Source organism: Pinus tabuliformis, chromosome X (genome assembly GCF_031772625.1).
Source record: "Pinus tabuliformis cultivar Carrire ecotype Pingquan chromosome X, CPIR1, whole genome shotgun sequence".
NCBI classification, from domain to species: domain Eukaryota; kingdom Viridiplantae; phylum Streptophyta; class Pinopsida; order Pinales; family Pinaceae; genus Pinus; species Pinus tabuliformis.
This window is the reverse complement of record NC_142308.1, coordinates 1,308,557,011-1,308,582,444: the sequence shown is the minus strand read 5'-3', so window position 1 is coordinate 1,308,582,444 and position 25,434 is coordinate 1,308,557,011. Positions and strand designations below refer to the sequence as shown.

The 25,434-nt window shown below is 37.1% G+C and overlaps 1 protein-coding gene across 2 annotated transcripts; it reads left to right on the top strand.

The window, feature by feature from the left end:
* Window positions 1-12,284: 12,284 nt before the first annotated feature.
* LOC149144889 (putative CoA ligase CCL5) lies at window positions 12,285-22,555 on the top strand. Of its 2 annotated transcripts, XR_016264273.1 has the most exons (7): window positions 12,285-13,495; window positions 13,954-14,143; window positions 20,718-20,863; window positions 20,948-21,015; window positions 21,298-21,400; window positions 21,518-21,834; window positions 21,924-22,555. XR_016264273.1 is itself a non-coding variant. In XM_089447692.1 (6 exons), exons 1-6 carry the CDS (start codon window positions 12,491-12,493, stop codon window positions 21,680-21,682), a joined length of 1,677 nt encoding a protein of 558 aa, XP_089303818.1. In that variant the 5' UTR covers window positions 12,285-12,490; the 3' UTR covers window positions 21,683-22,555. The 2 variants fall into 2 exon arrangements, 1 of the variants encoding a protein (XP_089303818.1); XM_089447692.1 differs by having other exon boundaries at window positions 21,518-22,555.
* Window positions 22,556-25,434: the final 2,879 nt, after the last annotated feature.

Genomic DNA, 25,434 nt, shown 5'->3' with positions numbered 1-25,434 from the left:
AAAATAAATTAAAAATAATTAAATAAAAAATATTTTTTATTAAAATGAATAAATAAGTTTTTTTTTTTTTAAATTATAAATATATTTGTTAATTATTTATGAACCGTTTTTCAATAAAAATAATTATTAATATAATGATAAAGGTTTATATAATTAATTAGTGGTAAAATGGTTTATAAATTGTATTTAATTGGAACAATTTTGTGATGTGTATACTTATAAGATTTCCTTTTTTGATGTTTAGAATAATAATCAGTTGAATGAGGTTGTAATTATTCTTATGTCCTAAAGTATTCTTAGGATCGGAGGGATTTATATGAAATTTTGTCAACTCAAAAATTTATTTAAATAAAATATGTATTTATGAGGATTTAAATTTATAATTAAATATAGTATTAAATTTTTATTTCGATTTAAAAAATAATGATAATAATTATTAAAGTAATACAGGTTTAATTTTTTAAATTATTATAATTTAAATTATTTTTAAATAAATTTTTTTTTTATAATTATTTTTTTTATTAATTAAAAGAAATTATAATTTTAGTTGGGAGAGACTTCTATTGTTGTGCAACGACTAGTACTAGTTATAGCACTGGTCCTACACATCTATCAAAAAATTATCATAAATTATTTTTAAAAATGCACATAAATAGTTTCTATTAAGTTATATAAGTTATTAAACTATGTTCAAAATGGGCCCATATATTGATTGGATCACCAATAGTCAAACACCAAACCTTAAGATCACAAGTTGACAAGACATATTGTCCCAACCACCTCCAGCTCTGAATTACCAATTAAGTCAAAATGCACTACAAAACATTCCATTGAATTCTATCCAAGAGTACACCTATCCCATCAAACAATCACCCACTAATTTCCACTGGAGCAACACATCCCATTGCTTAGTAATACCTGTACAAGAATAGTTGAAATGTGTGTCAACCATATCTACATGTGTGTTTAACCATTCAACCTATTGAAGACAATAAATGACACCGACCCTTTCAATTCAAGTATTAAACACATCAGCGTTTTCAATTCAGGAATTAAACACAAGAAAACACAAGGATCAACCATGAAATATTATCAACCATTTGATCATTTACAAATCAATCCAGAACACACATTTGAATTTAGGAGATGGAAATCCATGCCAATCTTCCCTACCAATTACATTCTAGGTAAAAAAACTATAAAACATCACCCCTTACTGATTTTCATTTGAAACATTCATTCTACTCATCAACTAGTGGAGACATATAATCAGAGTGTTCAAACATTGTTACATTCATTCTATTCATCAGTTGTTGGAGACATACAAACAAAATGTGTGCACAGTGTTACATTCATTATATTCATCAGCAACTGGAGACACACAGATTTGCTAGAGACATACAAGTTTGATTTTGTTGAATAATGTTATCATATTGATTATTTGTCATTATTTTTGAAACAAGGGTAAATTTAAGCTATTATTGCAAATATCATTTGTTTAAACAGATCACAATATTCGACTAGAGAATAATTTTTAGATGAATAACGATACCAATGTCTATTTATCACTTGTATATGGTTATTAGAAATTCTCTTTTAATTATTAGATTATCAAATTAAGATGAGATAACTACAAGATTGCAAGAGCAGAACTACGAGGAATTAGACAAATGAGATGCAATAGAGAATAATTTATTTATTTTTTGCCTCAGGATGCGCTTTAAGGCTCGAGATATTGTATTTGAACCCACCTCGTTCTTCTTATGTCAAGTGATCTATTCCTTCCTTGGTGATATGGGCCCGTTGTAACTACCATTCGTTCAGGTTTGTTACTCAATACAACGAGTCTGTTCGAACCCCAATCCATTCAGAGTCTAATAACCTTGTGTCAGTATCTATCTATTAGATATGAACTTGCTTTAAGGCTAGATTACATATATATAAAAGATAGAATCCAGAGACTCTAGAGGACCGCTTAAATCGTTGTCAAGATGCAAATAACCATACCTTCTAGTTTATTAACTAATTTCAATGCCACTGTAACCTAAAATCGTTACTCAATACAATGGATCTGTTCAAACCCCAATCCATTCAAAGTCTAATAACCTTGTGTCAGTCTCTATCTATTAGATATGAACTTTATTTAAGGCTAGATTACAAAGCTATAAAAGATAGCATCCATAGACTCTAGAGGACCATTGAGCAGTAAGACGCAGATGAGAGATGAAATGAGGTAGTTAGTATCCAAAAAGGCTATCCTATCCTTGAATAGGCTAGGGAGAAATCCAACAACAATGCCAATATGTTAGCCCAAGAAAGTACTAGTCCTTCAATGTACCACTATAAATGAAACATGGAGTGTTGTAGCTTACCGACAAGTATATATCGTTCAATTAAATGATGAGATAAACCCTTAAATCATTCTTAAGATGAAAATAACCATACCTTCCAATTTAGTAACTAATTTCAATGCCATTGTAACCTCAAATCCAACCCCTGCAATGTAATATCAGACTACTATAACAATGATATCATTCCATTATCAACAAGATTGGTTAAGCAAGATTCAAGGATAGAACACTTAGTAACCTTTGTGATTACAGATCTATAAAAGATAGCATCCAGAGACTCTAGAGGACCACTAAGCAGTAAGACACAGATGAGAGATGCAATGAGGTAGTTAGTATCCAAGAAGGCTATCCTATCCTTGACTAGGCTAGGGAGAAAAGCCAACAATAATGCCAATATGCTAACTCAAGAAAGTACTAGTCCTTCAATGTACCATTTTCAATGAAACATGGAATGTTGTAGCTTACTCGCAAGTATATATCAGTCAATTAAATGATGAGATAAACCCTTAAATCATTCTCAAGAAGCAAATAATCATACCTTCCATTTTAATAACCAATTTCAATGCCACTGTAACCTTAAATCTGACCCCTACAATTTAATATCAAAACTACTATAATAGCAATGTTTCAAACCTAATATTTTTCAACAGTTTGCAATAGGTCACTGTTGAGGAGAAGTAAGATTACAAGAGATTGAAAAACTACACTCCAATCATCAATAACATGCAACAGACCTTAGAAGATCCTCACAGCCTAGACAAATCAATAAAATAAAGCCCATAGCCATACAAGAGAAAGCTAGAAAGAAATTTTATGTGTGAATTTATGCGTGAATCTAGTTTAGTAACCAATTTCAATGCCACTGTAACCTCAAATCCGACCCTTGCAATTTATTATCATACTACTATAATAGCAATGCTTCAGACTTGATATTTTTCGACATTCTACAATAGGTCACTATTGAGGAGAAGTAAGCTTACAAGTGATTGAAAAAATACACTCCAATCATCAATAACATGCAATCCGACCTTAGAAGATCCTCACAACCTAGACAAATCAAAAAAATAATGCCCACAACCATACAAGAGAAAGCTAGAAATAAATTTTTATGTGTGAATTTATGTGTGAATCCAGTGTAGTAACCGATTTCAATGCCACTGTAACCTCAAATCCGACCCCTGCATTTTAATATTAGACTACTATAATAGAAATGCTTCAGACTTGATATTTTTCAACAGTCTACAATAGGTCAATGTTGAGGAGAAGTAAGCTTACAAGTGATTGAAAAAATACAGCCCAATCATCAATAACATGCAACAAATCTTAGAAGATCCTCACATGATAGAAAAATCAATAAAATAAAGCCCACAACCATGAAAGAGAAAGCTAGAAAGAAATTTTATGTGTGCATTTTATGTGTGAATCTAGTTTAGTAACCAATTTCAATGCCATTGTAACCTCAAATCCGACCCCTGGAATTTAATATCAGACTACTGTAATAACAATGCTTCAGACCTGATATTTTTCAACAGTCTGCAATAGGTCATTGTTGAGGAGAATTAAGCTTACAAGTGATTGAAAAAATATACTCCAATCATCAATAACATGCAACAGACATTAGAAGATCCTCACGACCTAGACAAATCAATCAAATAAAGCCAACAACCATGCAAGAGAAAGCTAGAAAGAAATTTATGTTTGAATTTTATGAATCCTCAATCTTTCTTTCTAGATTTCTTATTTCTTTGTGTGAATTTAATTATTCCAAGCCTCTTGTAATATGCAAGTTTATGTGTGAAAACCCTTCCAATTATGAGTTTCACATCAAAGATGTATTTAGTCACTCATAAGGCTCATGTTAAGGAAATATAAGAATAAAGTTACAATATATAGATAAAGCACTGATTGTTGTTTCTCATTGATCGCAAAGGCCAATGAATTACCTTGTTTCCTTGTATAGTTTTTTAAAATGAGAATTTCATGGTAAATATGTAGGTTGTTGCAACCATGCCAAGAGTTTTTATTGCATATTATAGAAGGAACAAGAGGAGGCAAGGGGCAAGGGGGGCCCATTTGCGATCCAATTCATTAGATGAGGATAGGGGGGTGATGTGAATGCTCCCAATGCTCCTAGCAATTTTGTTGAAAAGGACGTTGTGGTGGCAGATCATGTTATACCACCATCAACCACATAGCCACCTTTAACCACAGTGCAAGGTGCAAGTTCAACAAAGAAAATTAGTGCAATCAGAGGCTAGACAAAGTAAGACATGCTAGTTGCAATTGATGACATCGAGTTTAAGGGATATTCAATCCGTTCCTCTGCAAAAAAACATGGTATTACTGCCTCTAGCATACATTATTAGATAAATGGGTTCACTAATACAAAGCGAGAGGGCCTGTTATAGCTATGACTGAAGAGGAGGAGGACAAGGTGGTTGAGTGGTGTAAGGAGATGGCCCAATTGGGACATGGCTTAGAGCTTATACAACTTAAATTCACAGTAGCTCAAATCTGTCAGGGGAGGCCAAACCCCTTGAAAGATGGGTTTCCTGGTAAATCATGGTGGAGTGGTTCTAAAAAGAGGCATCCAGACCTTGTGCTACGTACAAGCGTGGACCTTGACAGAGATGGGGCTTTAAATATATGCCCTGCAATTATATCCAAGTTCTATGACACTCTTTCTGTTGCATATGAGCAACACTCATATGCCCTAGACCATATATGGAACTTTGATGAAGCAAGCTTATAGGTAGGAAGGAATTTGTTAGATGTGTGTTATATTATTTCCACGACTACCCCACGCATGGGGGGGTTACAAGGGGGGTGATAGCCACCCCTATACGTTGCGCCAGGCGCAGCAGGGGGGCATGTAGGGAGGCGGTAGCCCCCTTGCAGGGGGTTCAAGGAAGCACCCTGGGAAGTTTGTTTTGGACCCTATATTAGGTGGGTGACCTACCTACGGTTTTGTGCATGGATTTCACACATGGTTTTGGGCATGATGGTTTTCTATCCATGGTATTTTGTAGATCCGGTCAAGGGAACTATGGTTATGTTCTAATCTAGGGTTAATGGATTGAGGTTTATGGATGCTTCGACATGTATATATATGTATTGTAACATTGAAAGGAATATAATGAAAAATCAATCTGGTAGTGCCGATTTTGGGATCCAGGGGGAAATATCTGTGTATATTTGTTTTATGTTTTATTCTCTTGCAATGTTTTATTTTCTGTTTTTTAGAATTCGTATGCAGGTAATTTCTGTATGGGGTTAAAACCTACAAAATTGTGGTATGTGGGTAATTGCCAAGAGATGGAGTAGAAATGTGCCCAATATTTTACCTAAGAGCAGGGAGTGGATCACTATTCTTTATTGTGTCAATGCAATTGGTTCTTCAATCCTAGGATTTTATCTATTCAAAGGTAAAACTCGACTAAAAAACTATATACAAAATTGCGAACCAAGTGCATGCATGGTTGCATATCCCCATGCATGGATGCCAAAGGAACTATTCTTGAATTGACTTTGTCACTTTGCTCCATCTATACCAGGTGGTGTCTCACCTGAAAACATACACCTACTCATTTTAGATTGCCATGGAAGCCACATGGTTGTGCAAAAAATTGAGGAGGCCAACAACTTGGGCATTGACCTATTAACATTGTCGGCTCATACCAATCACAGATTGCAACCCCTTGATGTCAGTGTGTTTGGGCCTTTCAAGAATTATTTTAGGGTTGAGCGACCTTTATGGATGGCAAAGAATCCAAGGGTTGAAATAAAAAGGTTTGAGATAGCTGAGCTTGCAAGTAAAGCATTTAAAAGGGATCTCACACCTTCTAATATCAAGGTTGGATTTAGGAGGGTCGGTATATGGCCACTTAATGTTGATGCTCTTATGCATGATATTGGTTGTAGTCAAGCATTCGATGTGGAAGGTTAAGAAGAAAAGAACTTACAAGACCATGTTGATGCCCAAGAAGATGTTGCTGCTGTTGAACATATAATGTTCCTTTATGAAGGGCACTTATATGGTGATGATGATGAACATCTGAGTGTGACATAGTTCATTCATGAAACAACTGTAAATATCATGGAAGTTGTCACACCCACTGAACCAACTGCCAATTTTGCATGTGATATTCCATATGAGGCAGTTGATGAAGCGAATGAAAATGCAAACTTGATTTCAAATGATAATGCAACAGGATTAAAAATGAGCAATTGAGCATGCCAACCTAATTAAGCCCACCATCATGGTTGGAAGAGGCCATGATGAATATCAACACACATAATCTGTCTACAACAATGAGGAAAGCATGTACATGTCTTCACAACCATCAGAGTTGAGCATCGAGCTTGTTCATTATTTTGTGGACAATTGATCATTGGAAGAGGAGCCTATTCAGCATGAAGTACTTGAAGAAGACAACAATGTGAGCCAATCAGTTGTACCGGAGGTTGAAATCCGAGTGTCAGGTCCTGGGAGCATGGGACAACAAATCAGAGAATATTTGGTGCATTCCTAAAGCTACCAGTAGAGAGAGTGAAGGCCTCATCAAGGCACTCAACATCAAATTGTCTTCGTTTGGGGAGGATTTCATGAAGATTATGTGAATTTATTGTTTGAGTTTGAACGTAAAAAAAATGAAATTCAGGAATCTAAAAACAAAAAGGAGTTGGCTAAGGAAAGAGAGTTGCAAGGATTGCAGCAACAAAAGCTCGAGCAAAGGAAAGGTTGGAAAGACAAAAAGTAAGGGAAGATAACGAACATAAAAAAAAATTGGCAAGGCAAGAGAGGGAGGCAAGAAAGGTTCAACGAGTGTTGAAAAAATGAGAATGGGTGATAAGCAATGAAGATTAAGGTACAAGCCAATTTGAGGCAAATAGGATGATGTCCAACATGCTAGACCACATTGTAGAGCACACACCATCATACCAAGACCTAATTAGCATCCAAGTTCCCCACTATTAGCTAGGGGTTGTGCCCACCTCATATACCCCTATCAGTGAAGGTTTAAATCCTAACTGTGTTTATATGACACCTACACTCAGTGCTGGGGTTAGTAACACAAGTGGACACTGGGCTACTTAGTCCCTCCATGGCTACAAGGAGAAAATTGGAGTCAAGCATCTGGAAACATTCAGGCACATCCTAATCAACCAATCTTGGGTGGTCCACCATACTTGGGTCAGGAAGACAACTCAACAATTTTAGGCAATGCAGGAAATGGAGGCCATCAAGCATAAGGGTGGCATGACTTAATTTTGTAACCATATCACAATGTGAATTTTGTAAGGATGCAATATGTTGATTGGTTTCATAGTAGAAGCTAAACTTCTACACATTTAAGGATTATCCAGCTCATTATATTGAGGATTGAAAATGATAAAAATACCATTCTCTTCTACACAGTTACATCCATTTTCACTTGATTTGAGAATGTTTGTTAATGGTCATTGCGATGGTCAAGGAACAAAGGTAGATCAACTAAATTCAAAATTTGAACTCTGTTGGGATCATATGATCTGTAGATAATTGGATTCTGTTGGGATAATTTAATCAAAGTTAGATAAACTAAATTCAAGAATTTGAACTCTGTTGAATTTGAATTGTAATTATGATCTGATTTTTTTTTTTCTTTTTCGATGTGAAGATCCAACTACAACAAGTATGACCAGGACAATCATGCACTGGTCTAAACACTTAGCAATGGAAATAGTATACCATTGGTAAAGAAACTATCTTACACAATGACCATTGCCTTTATGAGAAACCTAAAAATAAATTAATCAAAGAATTCTAAGTTAACAAATTAGGGGAGGGACGCCATTATTCTTGGATTGATTTATTTTTAGGATAATTATGCAAATATGAGTACCATTAACAATAAATAAAACAATGGCAACAATATACCATTGGTAAAGAAACTAGCTTACACAATGACCATTGCAAATAATTAACAACAAATAATTGCGTCATTAATAGTAAATAAAGAATCCAACTTCCCCAACTATCTAATAATTTAAGATATATATATGCATTACAAATATGGCATTACAGTTCAGTAAACAAAGTTTATCAGTAAATAGTAAACAAAGTAAATAGTATTGTTTATCAGTAAACAAAGTTTTAACATTCAATCAAAACAATTAATCACTCAAACGACAGTTCCTATGGTTCACCACCTCTTGAGGTATGGGTTCACTACCTATTACCTAGTTGTTATGGCCGTGAAAGTATGAAATAAGGATCTGTAACCCTAAGAACATATCAAGAAACACATATCAACACTGCCAATGACAACAAAATGAAGGAATCAGGTAGAACACAGGAACCTTTTGCCTTATGCCAAGAGCCTGTAACCATGAAGGAGCCTCTCTTTTGTTCAATAGTAAATAAAGAATCCAACTTCCCCAACTATCTAATAATTTAAGATATATATAAATGCATTACAGATATGGAATTACAGTTTAGTAAACAAAATAAATAGTAAGAAAAGTAAAGTATTTTTTATCAGTAAACAAAGTTCTAACATCCAATCAAAACAATTAATGACTCAAAGGAGAATTCTTATGGTTCACTGCCTATTACCTGGTTGTTATGTTTGTGAAAGTATGAAATAAGGATTTGTAACCCTAACAACATATCAAGAAACACATAAGAACACCGCCAACAACAACAAAAGGAAGGAATCAACAAACATATCCATAAGGACCACTAAAATTTAAGGATTTAAACATCAATACACAATATTCAGAAATCAAGTTGGAGGCATAAGAGTCACAACAATTATTGCAAAAACTAATTGCATACACTTCTATAAAGATTTAACAAGATAATGGATTCTGTGGGCAGCACACTCTTTTTTAGCCCACAGAGACTGAGTAAATTTTTTGCAAACCCCTTGCAGTCAAACCATGCCACACAATTGGAGACTGCTTTAAGTGAAATCAAATGCAGTAGACCACTTGCAGCAAGTTGCTGCACCAATTCCAACAAATGCACAAATGAAGAACACTAACAAATAGTTTCAGCAATTACACCAAACCGAGCGATGAACCTAGTGTCACCATTTCAATTAGCCATTATAACATCAAAGCCCTTGTAGTTAGGCCATGCCACATAATTGGAGATTGTTTTAAGTGAAAGCAAATGATGTAGACTGCTTGCAGCAAGTCGATGCACTAATTCCAACAAATGCACAAATGAAGAACACTAACAAATGGTTTCAACAATTACACCAAACCAAGTGATGAACCTAACGACACCATTTCAATTAGCCATTGTAACATCAAGCCTCTTGCAGTGAGAGCATGCCACATAATTGGACACTACTTTGAGTGAAAGCAAATGCAGTAGACCACTTGTAGCAAGTCAGTGCACCAATTCCAACAAATGAAGAACACTAACAGATGGTTTCAGCGATTACACCAAACCGAGCGATGAACCCAACGACACCATTTCAATCAGCCATTGTAACATCAAACCCCTTGCAGTCATACCATGCCACACAATTGGAGACTTCTTTAAGTGAAATCAAACATAGTAGACCGCTTGCAGAAAACTGTTGCACCAATTCTAACAAATGCACAAATGAAGAACACTAAAAAATGGTTTCAGTAATTACACCAAATCGAGCGATGAACCCAATGACACCATTTCAATTAACATTGTAACATCAAATCCCTTGCAGTCAAACCATGCCACACAATTGGAGATTGCTTTAAGTGAAAGCAAATGCAGTAGACTGCTTGCAAGCAACTACTGCACAAAACCCAAAATCACAACCCACAAAACCCAAAACCCACACAACTAAATCTAATTTACAGAAAATTACAGAAAATCCAAAACCCACACAACTGAAGCCAATTTACAGAAAATTACACAAAACCCAAAACCCAAAACCCACACAACTGAAGGTGCTTAAAAACACAGGAAGATAAGCTTAACAAAGGCACAATAATCCATTCTACTAAATGTGTTTAAAAACACAAGTAGATAGGTTGGCAGGACAGTGTCCTACCTTCCAATTGTCATTTCGTCGGCTTCCTCCATGCCATCCTGCCACAGGAACCCTAGATGCTCTAAGAACTGTAGCTCAAACTGCAAATCGCATAGCAACCTGCAAGACATCGATCACACATTGTTAGACATCCCTAAACCTGCAGAAAAAAAGCGAAATTCAACCAAAAAGCTCAGAAAATTATGCATATCCCTGGAAAAATCCTTTGGAGCACGAAATGACCATATCCAACACAAAGTTGAGCTAAATTTGCCACAAGGACGAATGCAGACGAATACCCAACCCAATACACTAGGTGGGGAAGAAAAACTAGCCCAATAAACAAGACAAAATGATTGATAACAACCGAAAAACCTCTCAAACAACCATAAGAACTGCCCCATAACCCACTATCCGTAGCGCCGAGGACGATTATGGCTATGACCACCATTACAATGGCGTCGTGCAAATACTCGACAGCGTAAACAAACAACAACGAGACCCGAACAAAAATGCACAACGTCAAAGACAAGCCTTTGAAACTATACCCTAAACTAACCCTAACGCTCCACAAACCTGCTGAACCAGTGACTAGGTACGGTGGACAAATAGACGTATGTAGCAAACCCGTATCATATGACAACAAAACATGACTACGTGACGTTTTTGCAATCCAAAATAAAAATATTCATATACCAATATCTCTCCCTATATATTTTTTCAATTATACATATATATATATAAGCCATCTATAACAATATTAAATAAATAACCACCAATATACAAATAATTATAATAAATAATAAAATTTACGATTGACTTATAACAAACTTATAACAACATTTAGTTGACCTCTTTGTTCACTAATAATTATAATAAAATTTACCAATTGACTTGAGAACAACCATTAGTTGACCTACTTGTTCACTAACTTAAAACTTGCTTCTTTAACTTATTGGATAACAAGTTCCGAAGTTGTGGTCAAACTTATATAATTAAGCAAAAACACTCGCCAGAATGCTTTAATTGCGATTTTTTAAATCGAATAAAATTTTATTTGAGAGTAATATGAGTAACATTATTTGTAAATCGATTGTAAATATTAAGAATATGAGATTTGGTTAAAAGTAATTTTAGTAGGATTATTTGTAAATTTCTAAATATTAAAATTTTGTAAATCGATTGTAAATATTAAAATTTTAAAATACAAAATTAGTGATGAGATTTGGTTAAGAGCGATTCAAATCCTAAAACTTCAGAGTAATGAGACTTGGTTGCGAGCAAACACTTTATAATCTTAGCTAAAATTGAACTAGTGATGAGACTTGGTTGAGAGCAACACTTTATAATCTAACTAAAGCTTCAGAGCTCGGAATTAGTGATAATCTAACTAAAACTTTAGAGCTCGGAATTAGTGATAATCTAATTTTATAATCTAGCTAAAATTGAATTAATGATGAGACTTCGTTGAGATCAACACTATAATCTAACTAAAACTTCAGAGCTCTGAATTAGTGATGGGAGTTGGTTGAGAGCAACGCTTTATAATCTAACTGGTTAACTTATACGGTTGATAACTGGGGCCATTTCTTAAGTTGGACAAAAACTTACGGGAGAACGACAATTACCTGACCTACTTGCTAACTTACTCGAGAGCAACGCTTTACCCAACTGGTTAACTTATTTGACAGCAACACTTCGATGACTTGAGAACGTAAAATGCCATCATTTTGTGGAGAACAACAATTATCTGACCTACTTGCTAACTTACCTGAGAGCAACGCTTTACCTGACAGGCTAACTTACTTGACAGCAACGCTTCGATGACTCGAGAATGTAGCATGTCAGCATTTTGTGGAGTCAGTAGAAGCGAATCCTCTGGTTTGTTGTGTATCTAAAACTTGGGAAAACCGAATTTATCAAGAGAAATTCATGTCATTAATAATTTTATTAATTACAAGACTACTCTGCATTTATTTAGTATGTCGAGAAAGCACATGCGAATTCCACAACCTCACCCAATTGAAAATTGAATACAGACATCAGTTACATAGCATCTCCGCTGTCCAGTGCAAAATTGCAAATCCTCTTACACGCTCATCAACGGCAGCGTAGCAGGAACGGCCGATTATGGATCCAAAGAGCGGTTATTGCAGGGAGAGTGGAATTTACTACAGCAAAAGAGCTCCCATCGATCTTCCTCCACCCACTCAACACTTGGACGTTACCACTTACATTTTTTCCCATCATCACCACGATATGCAGCAGGTCGCCTTCATCGACGCCTCTAGTGGCATATCGCTCTCTTATCCCGCCCTCCGCCACAATGTGAGAGCCCTCGCTGCCGGATTGCATGGCCTCGGGGTTCGAAAAGGCGACGTGGTGCTGGTGATTTCCCCCAATTCCATTGCCCTTCCATGTATTTACCTCGCCATCCTCTCCATCGGAGCAATCCTCACAACCGCCAATCCGCTCAGCACAGAGGCAGAGATTTCAAGGCAGGTTGAGGATTCCAAACCCGTAATTATCTTCACACCAGCAAATCTGATCAAGAATGTCCGTGCAACGCAATCGCCTGTCATTCTCATAGAGGGAAACACAGAGGAAGGATCGGGCAGGGGCTGTATTTCTACTTTAAACCTCCTCTTGCAGTCTGACATTAGCGGCCTCCCTGCAGTGGACATCAAACAGGAAGACACTGCGACGCTTCTCTACTCGTCGGGTACAACGGGCAAAAGCAAGGGAGTCATCTCCACCCATAGAAATCTCATTGCCATGATATCTGGAGCTCTGAGCAGACGGGACGAGATGGAGGGAGGGGAGAAGATATGTTTATGCATCATCCCGCTGTTTCATGTTTTCGGATTTTTCTGTACACTTTCTTGCATTGCAGCTGGGAGTACCATTGTGGTCCTGCCCAAATTCGATTTGGCTGAAATGCTTTCGGCCATACAGAAGTACAGAGTGAAGTCCCTGCCTGCTGCTCCGCCTATTTTGGTCGCTTTAAATAAGTCTCCTATTGTTGCCAATTACGATTTGACTTCGCTTCACACGATCGGCTGCGGTGGAGCACCAATTGGCAAAGACATCATCGACAACTTCGCTGCTCGATTTCCAACTGTTCAAATTAAACAGGTCGTATTCAGGCCTAATTCGCAAATTTCCTCTTATCAATTTGATTTTCAGTTGCTTTTGAGCAGGGCTGAAATTGTAACTCCCTGTTTATCACATAAGACTTTCAGTCGTCCACTTCAACATCTGCCCTGTTTATAGAGTTTTTATCATCTCATGTTTAAGTCAGTCTCCCATGGTTAAATGATATAAAGGTTTATTAATAGCGCTTCAGATATCTTGAAGAAAACCTAAGCCTCACTTATAAGGCACACCTCTGTTTATTATTTATGTTTTTCTTGTTCATAGTCCCAGCAAAACTGTCTCCCAGCTCCGAAAGACATAACAGGCTTGATTTTGTTAGAACTTTCGAATTACCCCAAATGACGAAAGATCAAAACTTACTGTATTCCATGTTTAGCGATATGAATGTCTTTCTGTTTTGAGCAGAAGGCTAATTGAAGGAAGTTATTATTATGTAGGGTTATGGATTGACAGAGTCTAACGGGACAGTATCCTCGACTATAACCGATGAAGAAAACAGACATTATGGAACAGCGGGCTTGCTTGCAGCTCATGTGGAAGCTAAAGTGGTGGACACAACTACTGGCAAAGCTATGCCTCCCAACCACAAAGGGGAGCTCTGGTTGCGGGGACCTACAATCATGAAAGGTACTCTCTAGCCATCATTTCAGTTTCCATTGGAGACTACTTTCTGCAAATATTTGACAAATTTGCAGACCTTGTTGATTTTGAGTATGTTTTCCAATTTTTTTAAGAGAGTGATTTGGATAATGCCCTGGTCACCTTGATCACTGAAGGAATTTACAGGGTAAGTTCCTCAGAAAGAATACCAAGAGGACACCGCTCACAACCAGATCTCAAATCAATACACCAGTATTTTTGACGTGGTTAAAACCCTCAGAGTGCAAGGAGGGAAACAGTCCACGGCCTGTCCCAACGTGGGTACAGACAATTTATTAATCAAAGAATGAAAATTTACATAAGCTTCTCTCATGCACGGATCACCCGAACAATGACCCTCCATGCGCTTTAAATAGAACTCATGGACCAATCGGGTGTCAAGCCACGGATCAAGTGTCGATAATACCGAGGTGAGAGTGAACCGTCGGATCACTACATATCGTGACCGTCGGATTGTAAGTTACAATATGTACAACGGTAAAGAAACACACTTTACCTAACTCTATACCTAACTCTAAACTAGACCAAGTTGAACTTAACTATATCCTATGTGTCGGAATATCCTAACATCCCCCCTTAAGAACAACTTGGGATAGGATTGAAGGATTTACAAATATGACACAATAGGAGAAGGAAGGAGGCACTAGAGCCTATCCCCCCTTAGTGACAACTTCCTGAACTCCAAGCATATATCGAAGTTTAGTGAACTTCGCCTCTGTGAGAGCCTTTGTGAAGATGTCTGCAACCTGATCATCTGTTGGACAATATTGCACTTCAAGAACATGGTCATGAATGAGCTTTCTGATGAAGTGCATGTGTAGTTCGATGTGTTTGCTGCGCTGATGCTGGACTGGATCTTTGCATAGCTGAATGGCACTTTGATTATCACACCAAAGTGTGGTTGGATGCTGCTGCTCAAAGCCAAACTCTGATAGGATCTGACGAAGCCACAAGGCTTCCTTACTAGCTTCCACGGCACCACGATACTCTGCTTCTGCTGACGAAAGAGAAATGGCAGCCTGTTTCTTACAAGCCCATGTAATAGGTCCTGAACCAAGAGTGAAGACATAACCGGCAGTAGACTTCCGATCATCAGGGTCACCAGCCCAATCAGAATCAGTGAAACCAACTAACAGAGGAGCTGCTTTGGCACTGTAATGAATCCCAAACTGTACTGTACCTCGAACATAACGAAGTATTCTTTTGGCTGCTTTCCAATGACTTTCACGGGGGTTTTGCATAAAACGAGCAACAAGGCCAACAGCAAAGGAAAGATCAGGACGAGTATGGGTTAAATACAAGAGTTTTCCTACAAGTTGACGGTATAAGGTAGCATCAACTTCAGGAGAAGTACAAGAGACTGAAAGTTTGACTCCAGACTGAAAGGGAGAAGGGGCTGGCTTACAGTCTTCCATGTGAAAATGACGAAGAATATCACAAGCATACTTGGACTGGGAAAGGGAAATACCCTCCTTGGATTGCAAGACTTGAAGACCGAGAAAATAGTGTAAGTGTCCTAAGTCTGTCATTTCAAATTTCTTTTTAAGGATAGACTTCACATGGTTTATAAGGTTGGGATCACTACCAGTAAGGATAAGATCATCAACATAAAGAACAAGGATGATAAGAGAGTTGCCCACTTTCTTGGTGTAGACAGTATTGTCAGAATGACACCTAGAAAAGCCAGATTCTAAAAGAAAGCTATCCATTTTGGCATACCAAGCCCGAGGAGCTTGCTTGAGACCATAAAGGGATTTCTTAAGTCGACACACAAGGCTGGAGTCTGTTTGTATGAAGCCAATGGGTTGTTCCATATAGATTTCTTCCTGCAAGTCCCCATGCAAGAAGGCAGATTTAACATCCATCTGATGGACTTCCCATTTTAAAGAGGCAGCAAGGGAAAGAACAAGGCGGATAGAGTTCATTTTGGCAACAGGGGAGAAGGTTTCAGTGTAGTCAATGCCTTCAACCTGTGAAAAGCCCTTAGCAACTAGACGAGCTTTATGTTTATCAACTTTCCCATCTGGTCCATACTTGGTTCTGTAAACCCATTTGCATCTAACAAGTTTGCGTCCCTTTGGTAGAGGAACAAGATCCCATGTATCATTTGTCATCAATGAATGATATTCTTCATTCATAGCTGCTTCCCAATGTGGATGGCCTGAAGCTTCTGCAAAAGTGTCAGGATCATGATTTACTGGAGCTTGAGCCAGTAAAGAAGAGGCTCTTTCAAACTGAGAACGTGTACGTCGCTGATCTGTAGGATCACCGGCAAGATCACCTGCTGCATCCCGAGTAGCACGGACCCATCTTGGAAGTTGAGGATCCTGAGAAGGTGGGGGAGGATTATCATCCTCGCTTTCATCATCAGAAGAAGAAATGTTTTCAAAGATAGAAGAGATAGGAAGAGGTGGCACATCCGCCGGACTAGGCTCGCAGGCCGATTTATTTTCATCAAATTTTACATCTCTTCTAATGATAACATTTTTGGACTTAAATGGAATAAGTCTATAACCTTTTACATCTTCAGAATATCCAACAAAAGTACATTTCTCACTCTTAGGTTCTAAAGCTTTATGCTTTTCATCTGGAATATGGGCCCATGCTTCACTTCCAAACACACGAAAGTGACTTACATCTGGTTTAATGGAACTCCAAGCTTCTTCTGGAGTGATATTCTCTAGAACCTTAGTAGGAGTGCGATTGATTATATAATTTGCACAATTAATTGCTTCGGCCCAAAAACTAAGACTGAGTCCTTTAGATTGCAGCATACAATTAGCCATTTCCTTTAAGGTGCGATTTTTCCTTTCAGCTACACCATTTTGTTGTGGAGTGTATGGAACAGTATGTTGCATTTGAATTCCATTTTCGGTGCAAAAGTTGATGAATGCATTTTTAACATATTCTCCACCATTATCAGTTCTTAGCTTAAGAATTTGATGTCCAGATTGTTTTTCAACGAATGCTTTGAAGGCCAAAAAGGTGGCAAATACTTCGCTCTTGAGTTTTAAGAAGTATACCCAAGTGCGTCTGGAGAAATCATCAATGAAAGTTAAGAAGTACTTGCAGCCAGAGAATGAAGCAACAGGAAGAGGACCACATAAATCACTGTGCACAAGCTGTAAAGGGGCTGAGGCGTGCCAAGAGGCACGTTTGTCAAAACTGTCCCGATGATGTTTTCCGAGTACACATCCGGAACAAACACCATCTTTGCAAGATACCATAGGAAGACCTGTCACCATGTTTTCTTTACATAGATGCTGAAGGGAGCGATAGTTTAAGTGACCATACCGCTCATGCCAAAGTTTGCTCACTTCATCATTATGAGCAACAAATACTGAGGGAAGATGGGATGACCCAAAGTTGTGAAACTTATACAACCTTTTGGAATCATCAGCAAGACCAGTAGCTAGAATCTGTTTAGGATCTTTTAGATCCTTGATTACAACATCATGAGGTGAAAATTCAACAATTTTACCTTCACCTGAATGAGTTATCTGATAGACAGATAGAAGGTTGCAGGATAAGTTTGGAACACATAATACATCATTGAACTGACCATTGTCTAGATGAACAGTTCCAGTCCCTACAACATTAAGAGATCTATCATCACCAACATATATATTTTTGGTGTTACAATCATTTAAAGAAGAAAACATGGCTTGGTTTTTGGCCATGTGACAAGAGGCTCCAGAATCAATGAGCCACTCATGAGAATGAGAAGAAGAAGAAGATACATTTAATGCATAACCAGACTGAGATGATTGACGATGACATGCAGAAAATGCCGTTCCGGAAGTTGAAGTTGAAGTAGGCTCCAGATGGATGTTATGTTTCTTCATTGCGGCTTCCAAGGCTTCCATCTTCTTAAAGCATTTAGATTCTAAGTGGCCATCTCGATTACAAAAGTTACAATGTCTGTCAGTCTTCTTCCATTTGTTTTTATTGGTCTTGTCATATTGCTGAAATGATCTTTCATCTTGAGGCTGAGTTGGTTTAGGACCATTCCTTTGAGGATAAGACTTCTTAGGATTCTTTGAATTTGGTTGCTGCTGGGCGGCTAACGCTTTCGAGGAAGAGTTTCCAAGATTAAGAAGACCAAGGTGTAAGAGTTTTTCTTGTTCTCTTATTAAGGAATCACAAAAGGAGTCAAAGGAAGGGGCTTGTAGTCTTTGCCTTGACAAATGAAAGCTTCCCTGGTAGAATGGAAAGTGGAAACAAATACAGAGTAGGCTGGTCCCAACTTAGTAAGGATGGAATAAATAAGGTTACCATCTTCTTTCTTAACTTTAACACCTTCCAAGAGATATCTAAGGGTCTTGAATTTGGACAAGAAATCTTCAATGCAAGAAAAATTATTAGGATCCAAAGTAAGCAACTCATTCTCAAGTTGATGGGCTCTAATTTCATTTTTAATCCCAAAACTTTAGCAAGTTTTTCTAATGCTTCATGAGGAGTTTCAATTTCTGCAATGTGGAATCTAAGATCAGGAGAAATAGACATTCCTATCAAACCACGTGCTTGATCTTGTCGATTTTCCCATTTTTCGGCCTTGTCTTCATCTTTGGGTTTCTTCTCTTGGTCTGTGGCTATTCTGAAGAGACCTTTACTTCTAAGTAAATCTCCCATGTAGGCTACCCATTGGAAGTAGTTAGTGCTGTCAAGAATGACTTGGCATGGACTTTCCATTTTTTGAAAAACAACTGAAGCTGAAGATGCTGAAAGTAAGTGGTCCAATGGATAGATCTCGAAAAAATAGGCGGTTTTTAAAAAAAACGGCTCTGAAAAAGGCTTCCGGATGAAGAAGTTATGGCTTTTTGAAAAAAAATTGTTGACGTTGCCGGCAAAGTGCGCGAATGTGCGGGAATGAAAAAATCCGCCCCCACAAAATGGAGACTTGAACCCAAGACCTCTACTCTCTTAAAAGGTCTTTGAACCAATTGATCTATACAAAATATTTGAGAGAGAGAGAGAGAGAGAGAGAGAGAGGGGGGGGGGGGGGGGGGGGGCCTCGATTTGCGTGCTTGCCTTGGGAAGACTCTTTTCCCCTACAAAACACAAAACACAAAACCCAACACGAATATCCAAAGAAAAACGAACCTTACGGCTCGAAGTTAGCTTTAGCCAAAAAACTAGAAATTTTAAAAAAAAAAATCTCAAAGTTAGCTTTTAGCCGAAAAACTAAATATTTTTCTCAATGTTTCTGATTTTCCGAGATCACACTAAGGTGCAGGGAAAAGAGCATACGCATGAGAAAAATCCTTTCTTTCTGTTTCTGATTTGCCCAGATCGCACAGAGTCGCAGGGCAAAGAGCATACGCAGAAATGAAAGGTATAGATCCGGAAAAAAAAAAGGCTAAATAAACCGAAACCGAAATAAGCAGAGAGAAAATGACAGTAAACTGCAAAAAAAACACTGTATACCTCCCGATCTGAAAAATGACGCAGCTAGGGCTACCGGAAACCTTTTCGCGTGAAACGAAAGGGGTTCCTCACTGAAACAGATGCTCCGAACGCAACAGAGCAGTCCTCTCGGCCCGAAAGCAGTCAGAAACAGCAGATCTAGGAAACGACAGCCGCATGCAGTTCTACCGGCTTCAGATTTGGATCACCAACGGACGCGGCCCTCAAATAGCTCTGATACCATGAAGGAATTTACAGGGTAAGTTCCTCAGAAAGAATACCAAGAGGACACCGCTCACAACCAGATCTCAAATCAATACACCAGTATTTTTGACGTGGTTAAAACCCTCAGAGTGCAAGGAGGGAAACAGTCCACGGCCTGTCCCAACGTGGGTACAGACAATTTATTAATCAAAGAATGAAAATTTACATAAGCTTCTCTCATGCACGAATCACCCGAACAATGACCCTCCATGCGCTTTAAATAGAACTCATGGACCAATCGGGTGTCAAGCCACGGATCAAGTGTCGATAATACCGAGGTGAGAGTGAACCGTCGGATCACTACATATCGTGACCGTCGGATTGTAAGTTACAATATGTACAACGGTAAAGAAACACACTTTACCTAACTCTATACCTAACTCTAAACTAGACCAAGTTGAACTTAACTATATCCTATGTGTCGGAATATCCTAACAATCACCTCGATCATATGAGAAAAATCTTAAACAGTTAAGTGAGGATGATAAAAAAACCATAAGCAGCAAGTGCTGAACTCCCCATGCACAATGAGACAATGGGTGCATAGTAAACATGCTGTACCCCAAGCTAAAATTCGCCTTAAAGAATCTCGAACATTTCTATTTAAGTGCACTCAGAAAGTTTGTATACCCAGAAGTGCACACCTTATGCTATTGTAAAGTTTTAAGAGCATATGTTTTGTAGCCACAACAATTATCTTTCAAACAGGAAGGGTATTCTCCAGTCAATGAATCTATGCTTCCACAAAGTGGTGCATGAAGGCACTATGATAGCTCCCAAATCACAGCTTAAATATGATGTCATAACAGTCTCTTCCGTAGATTAATTTTTCCCAAAAACAATATATGAAGGTTTCAGCTTCTCCATGCAGGATATTTTGGTAATGTTGAAGCTACTGAGTTAACTTTAGACTCGGAAGGATGGCTGAAAACTGGGGATCTATGTTACATCGGTGAGGAAGGCTTCCTTTTTGTTGTGGACAGAATAAAGGAGTTGATCAAGTACAAAGTATTTCAGGTACATAGCATTTCAAGGACCTTTTTTATAGTAAATGCAAACCCAAAATATTGATCTTCTCAGAGAAGACTTATATTTTGTCAGGTTGCTCCAGCGGAATTAGAGGAGTTGCTCCTCTCGAACCTAGATATTACTGATGCTGCTGTTATTCCGTGAGTGCCATTTACTACTTCTTGATCTGATATACTTCCCAAGTTCCCACTTGTTGATCTGATATGCTTTCAAATGTCTATATGCAGCTAGATTTACCACTTGTTTAGCTAGCAAATATTTTTCAAGTTTTAGTTAGAATTGAACACTTGGGCTGGTAGCCCAGACGACCTTTGAAACATTAGCTGATGTCCTTTTTCGTTTTCAAATTAAGCCAAAGATTCTTGCAGACATGCTATTTATTTAAGCATGAAACTCTCTTCCTTCTGGGGTGTGTGTGGTAGGTATCCTGATCATGAAGCAGGTCAAATACCGATGGCATTTGTTGTGAAGAAGTCAAACAGCAATTTCTGCGAAGAGGATGTCATAAATTTTGTTGCAAAACATGTAAATGGAGCACTTGAGTTTCTATATGTTTCCTTACTCTGTCTCAACCTAAACTTTGTTTTCTTTTGTTGAAGATGTTAATTTCCAAGAGAAAATATCTGCTATGGTTGAGTGCAGGTTTCACCATACAAGAAGATACGTCGAGTAGCATTTGTCAATTCAATTCCCAAGTCCCCCACGGGCAAAATCTTAAGAAAAGATTTGATTCATCAGGCTCTGTCCACCTCCAGAAGTGACTCCCACAGTCAAACCATTAATCTTTGTGAAGCAGTCATCTGCTAGTTTTTAATTTAAACAGCATATTTTACAAGTATGTGTCCAGGTGGTATAATATCATAAAGCTGGTTATGAAAATCGAATCATTGATCAGCCTGTTTGATCATTTGTATCACGCAGAGTATAGTTCTGTATTCCGACTTCCTCGGCATTGACAGGTATAGGTAGTAGAAATTTGAAAGAGACTAAAATATTTCAGTGTCGTTCCTTTTGCTTTATGACAACTGTTTTTGTGATTTGTCTTCAGAACAATGAAACATCCCTATAGGCTCTGTTCGCATCGGTTTTGGGCATGTTCACCGTTATGTGTAGAATTCAGTGACAGAGGAAATCTGGCAGCACTCGCAGCAACCGTCTCTTTTCGCTGTAAAGAACTTCACATTTTGAGCCTACTTGTGTTATTACAATCAAATGCCTCTGAAAGAAGAGCAAGTTCCATCAAACTTTCTATTTTCCTCGGGGAAATTTGGTCTTATTGAGTACCCAGAGTCTACACTTATTAGATGCCCACCTTCTTTCCAGAACCTGCCGCTGGGTATGTAGTGTAACAAGGGCACCGTTCATTGACCAGGGGTGTGTTTCAAATCGAGAGGGTGGATGGTGATAGTGAGCAGAGATGTGTTTCAAATCGTGAGGGCGGATGGTGAAAGCCCTTTAGTGAAGCTGGCCCTTAGAACTGGTTAAAGTCTCTGAAGGCAAGCCGCTTCCATTATTAGTCATTCTTTAAAACATTCTGAACTAACTTGGACTAGCAATACGAAAGGCGTCTTTCTCTTTGCTATTATGTGCTGTGGTTTACAATACTGTCTCATTTTATATGGAAAATGGAAACTTAGACAGGGTTCCATTGATCTTTTACTCTCATACCATGAGCTTATTTTTAATTTAGTTTTGGAAATCTGGTAGTGGTGTAATTTTGGATGATATTATAATTTTGTTATTTTAAATATATAAATAAATTTAATGGTGTAATTTTAGATGATATTATAATTTTGTTATTTAAAATGTATTTTTAAATAAATAAATAAATTTAGTGTTGTTAATTTTTTTAATATATATTCAAATTTTACTATAATTATCATGAGTTTAAAATATTTTTATCAAATTTAACACAAACTTGATTTAGGAAAAAAAAAAAACTTTTTTAAAATTTCATTTATCATTATTATAAATATAACATATTAGTTAGAAACTTACCCTTTGAAGTATATATACGTTACACGTTTTTTTTTACTAGGCTGAATCTAAGTTCGGGCAGTTTTCTTCACAATTTAAAATCAATCGTTTTTTTTTTTTAATTATTGAAAAGCTGATTTTTTTTTGGAGATGAAGTGTGTAGGGGAGGGATTCCTATTCTTGTGCAGGGACCAGTAGTTGATATAATACTGGTCCCACCAAACCACCAGTGATTAAGATTTTTGAAACCAAATTTTAAACAGAAATAAATAGCATTATGTATAAATAAGTTTTAAATTATGTCCAAAAATCACCCATACATTGACTGGGCCCACAACTGTCCATAAATAGTATTTTACTACTTAATATTGCAAAACATATTGACCCAAGTAGAAAACAGCTAGAGCCATAAAGGCTTCCAAACTAGTCTATTCCAGAAGTACAAAACAACAGTCACTTCAACCCCCACTCATGAGAACTCCAACTTTGCATCCCAAATAAATATGCCTACCTGCACATAACAAAAGGAATGTATGTCAGCCATACTGCTGTGTTGTTCAACAACTAAGCACCCTATGTTCAATAAATGACACCCAACCCAATAACAATTAAATCCAATTTGTTCAATAAATGACACCCAACCCAATAACAATTAAATCCACTTTGTTCAATAAATGACACCCAGACCCAATAACTGCAATAAATGACACCCAACTCATTCTATTTCTCATTAAAACAAATCAAAGCACATGGATCAACAAATAAACAATTCCCAACCATTAGATCACAGCAAATTAAATCCATACCACACATTCAAAATGAAGCCATTGCAATCCATGTGCATCCATGTCCACCAATTAAAATCAAGTCCCCAAAACTATAAAACAAGTCCACCCACTGTTGAAGTTGCATCTTATGCTTTCAAACTATTCAGCAAACTTGAAGACAACATCACAAAACAGTGGCCAATATATTCAAGTTAGTTATATGAATTACAACTCATTCTTCTTACAGTTCTGTTTTCATTTATCAGATTTTTCTTACATTACAGTTCTGTTTTCATTGTTTTCATTTATCAGATTTCTTACATTACAGTTCTGTCCATTCATTTATCAGATTTCTTACATTACAGTTCTGTCCATAGGGTGGTGACAGTTAACCTATACAGTTACAATTAACCTTTTTTATACAGAGTTTATGTATGTGTTCTAGCTTATACAGTTAACCTATTGAATACAATGGGAAACTTCTAAACATCTAAACATCGTTTCTCCTAGTTTCTTCAATGGGAAACTTCTAAACATCGTTTCTCATCCTGTTGTCGTTCCCGATAACCCTTTATACACGGTAGGGTCTCCGCAACGAAAGCCCTGCTGTGTCCATGTTGATTGGACCAACTTAACAAAAGCAATATGAAACAATACACTGTACAGTAAGCGCAACGAAAGCCCCACTGTGTCCATGTTGATTGGACCAACTTAACAAAAGCAATATGAAACAATACACTGTACAGTAAGCTCAACTTTCAGACTTCTAAAATAGATCATTTTTTCTAGGATTACAAACAAATTAGTGCAGTAAGTTATCAAACATCTTGCTCAGAAAGACAACAAATCAAATAAGAGGACAAGATGCTATTAGATTTTAAGTCTGCTTAATAAAACAGGTGTTTTTAAGTTTAAAAATACTTGGGCTACATTAGTAATCCAGCTCGCTATTAAGCCATAGCTGCAAAACTCAAAACTTTAAAGGTGCCAATTTCAGAAATACTAGTTTAAGTTCTCCTGGCGTAAGAATTATTATTTCACACTTGGTCATGTTATGAATATATATTAGAATTGCAAAGATTTTGGAACTGCAACAAAAGTGGTATACCAGAAAAAAACAGATACTGAAGAAATCCCGTGAACTTACATAATTATGAGAGAAAATTTCACAAATATATCAAAATATAATGAAAAGTGAGACCTCTCAGCCAAATTTTAAGTTCAGTTACATTTTACAATGGTCGCGCTTAAGTGGTATACCAGGAAAAACAGATACTGAAGAAACCCGTGAACTTACATGATTATGAGAGAAAATTTCACAAATATATCAAAATATAATGAAAAGTGAGACCTCTCAGCCGAATTTTAAGTTCAGTCACATTTTACAAAGGTCGCGCTTATTTTTGCTCATGCAACAAGCACATGGAACAAACTAAATAGGATTTTAGTGAACTATCGGTGAAGTAATATGAGGAGATGCAAGCCATTTGTTTCAAAAAGCCTAAGGACAAATTAATTGAAAGAAGAGACAGAGTAACTGTAAAGGAAACAATCAAAACAGGGCACTGAATCCAAATTTCCAGTAAGCATGGTAAACACCAATAAAATACTAAGCACTGAAGCAATAATTTCAACTCTTTTGACCTTATTTGTTGACCTTATTTGTTGCTTACCTTACAGGAATTGAAGGTTAGCTTACAGGAATTATTCGATCATCAGCTTCATAGGGATAATTTTTGCAGAAGTAATAAAGCATAATTTAACATATATTCTAATGTCTAAATGCATGCAATAATTTTATAGGTTGTTGCATCT

Bases quoted from the DNA above. Each gene is read 5' to 3' on its own strand.
- LOC149144889 (XM_089447692.1), top strand. From the start codon at position 12,491: ATGGATCCAAAGAGCGGTTATTGCAGGGAGAGTGGAATTTACTACAGC. The intron at 20,864-20,947 runs GTACATAGCATT...ATATTTTGTCAG, and splicing joins TCAAGTACAAAGTATTTCAG to GTTGCTCCAGCGGAATTAGA. The intron at 21,016-21,297 runs GTGAGTGCCATT...TGTGTGTGGTAG, and splicing joins ACTGATGCTGCTGTTATTCC to GTATCCTGATCATGAAGCAG.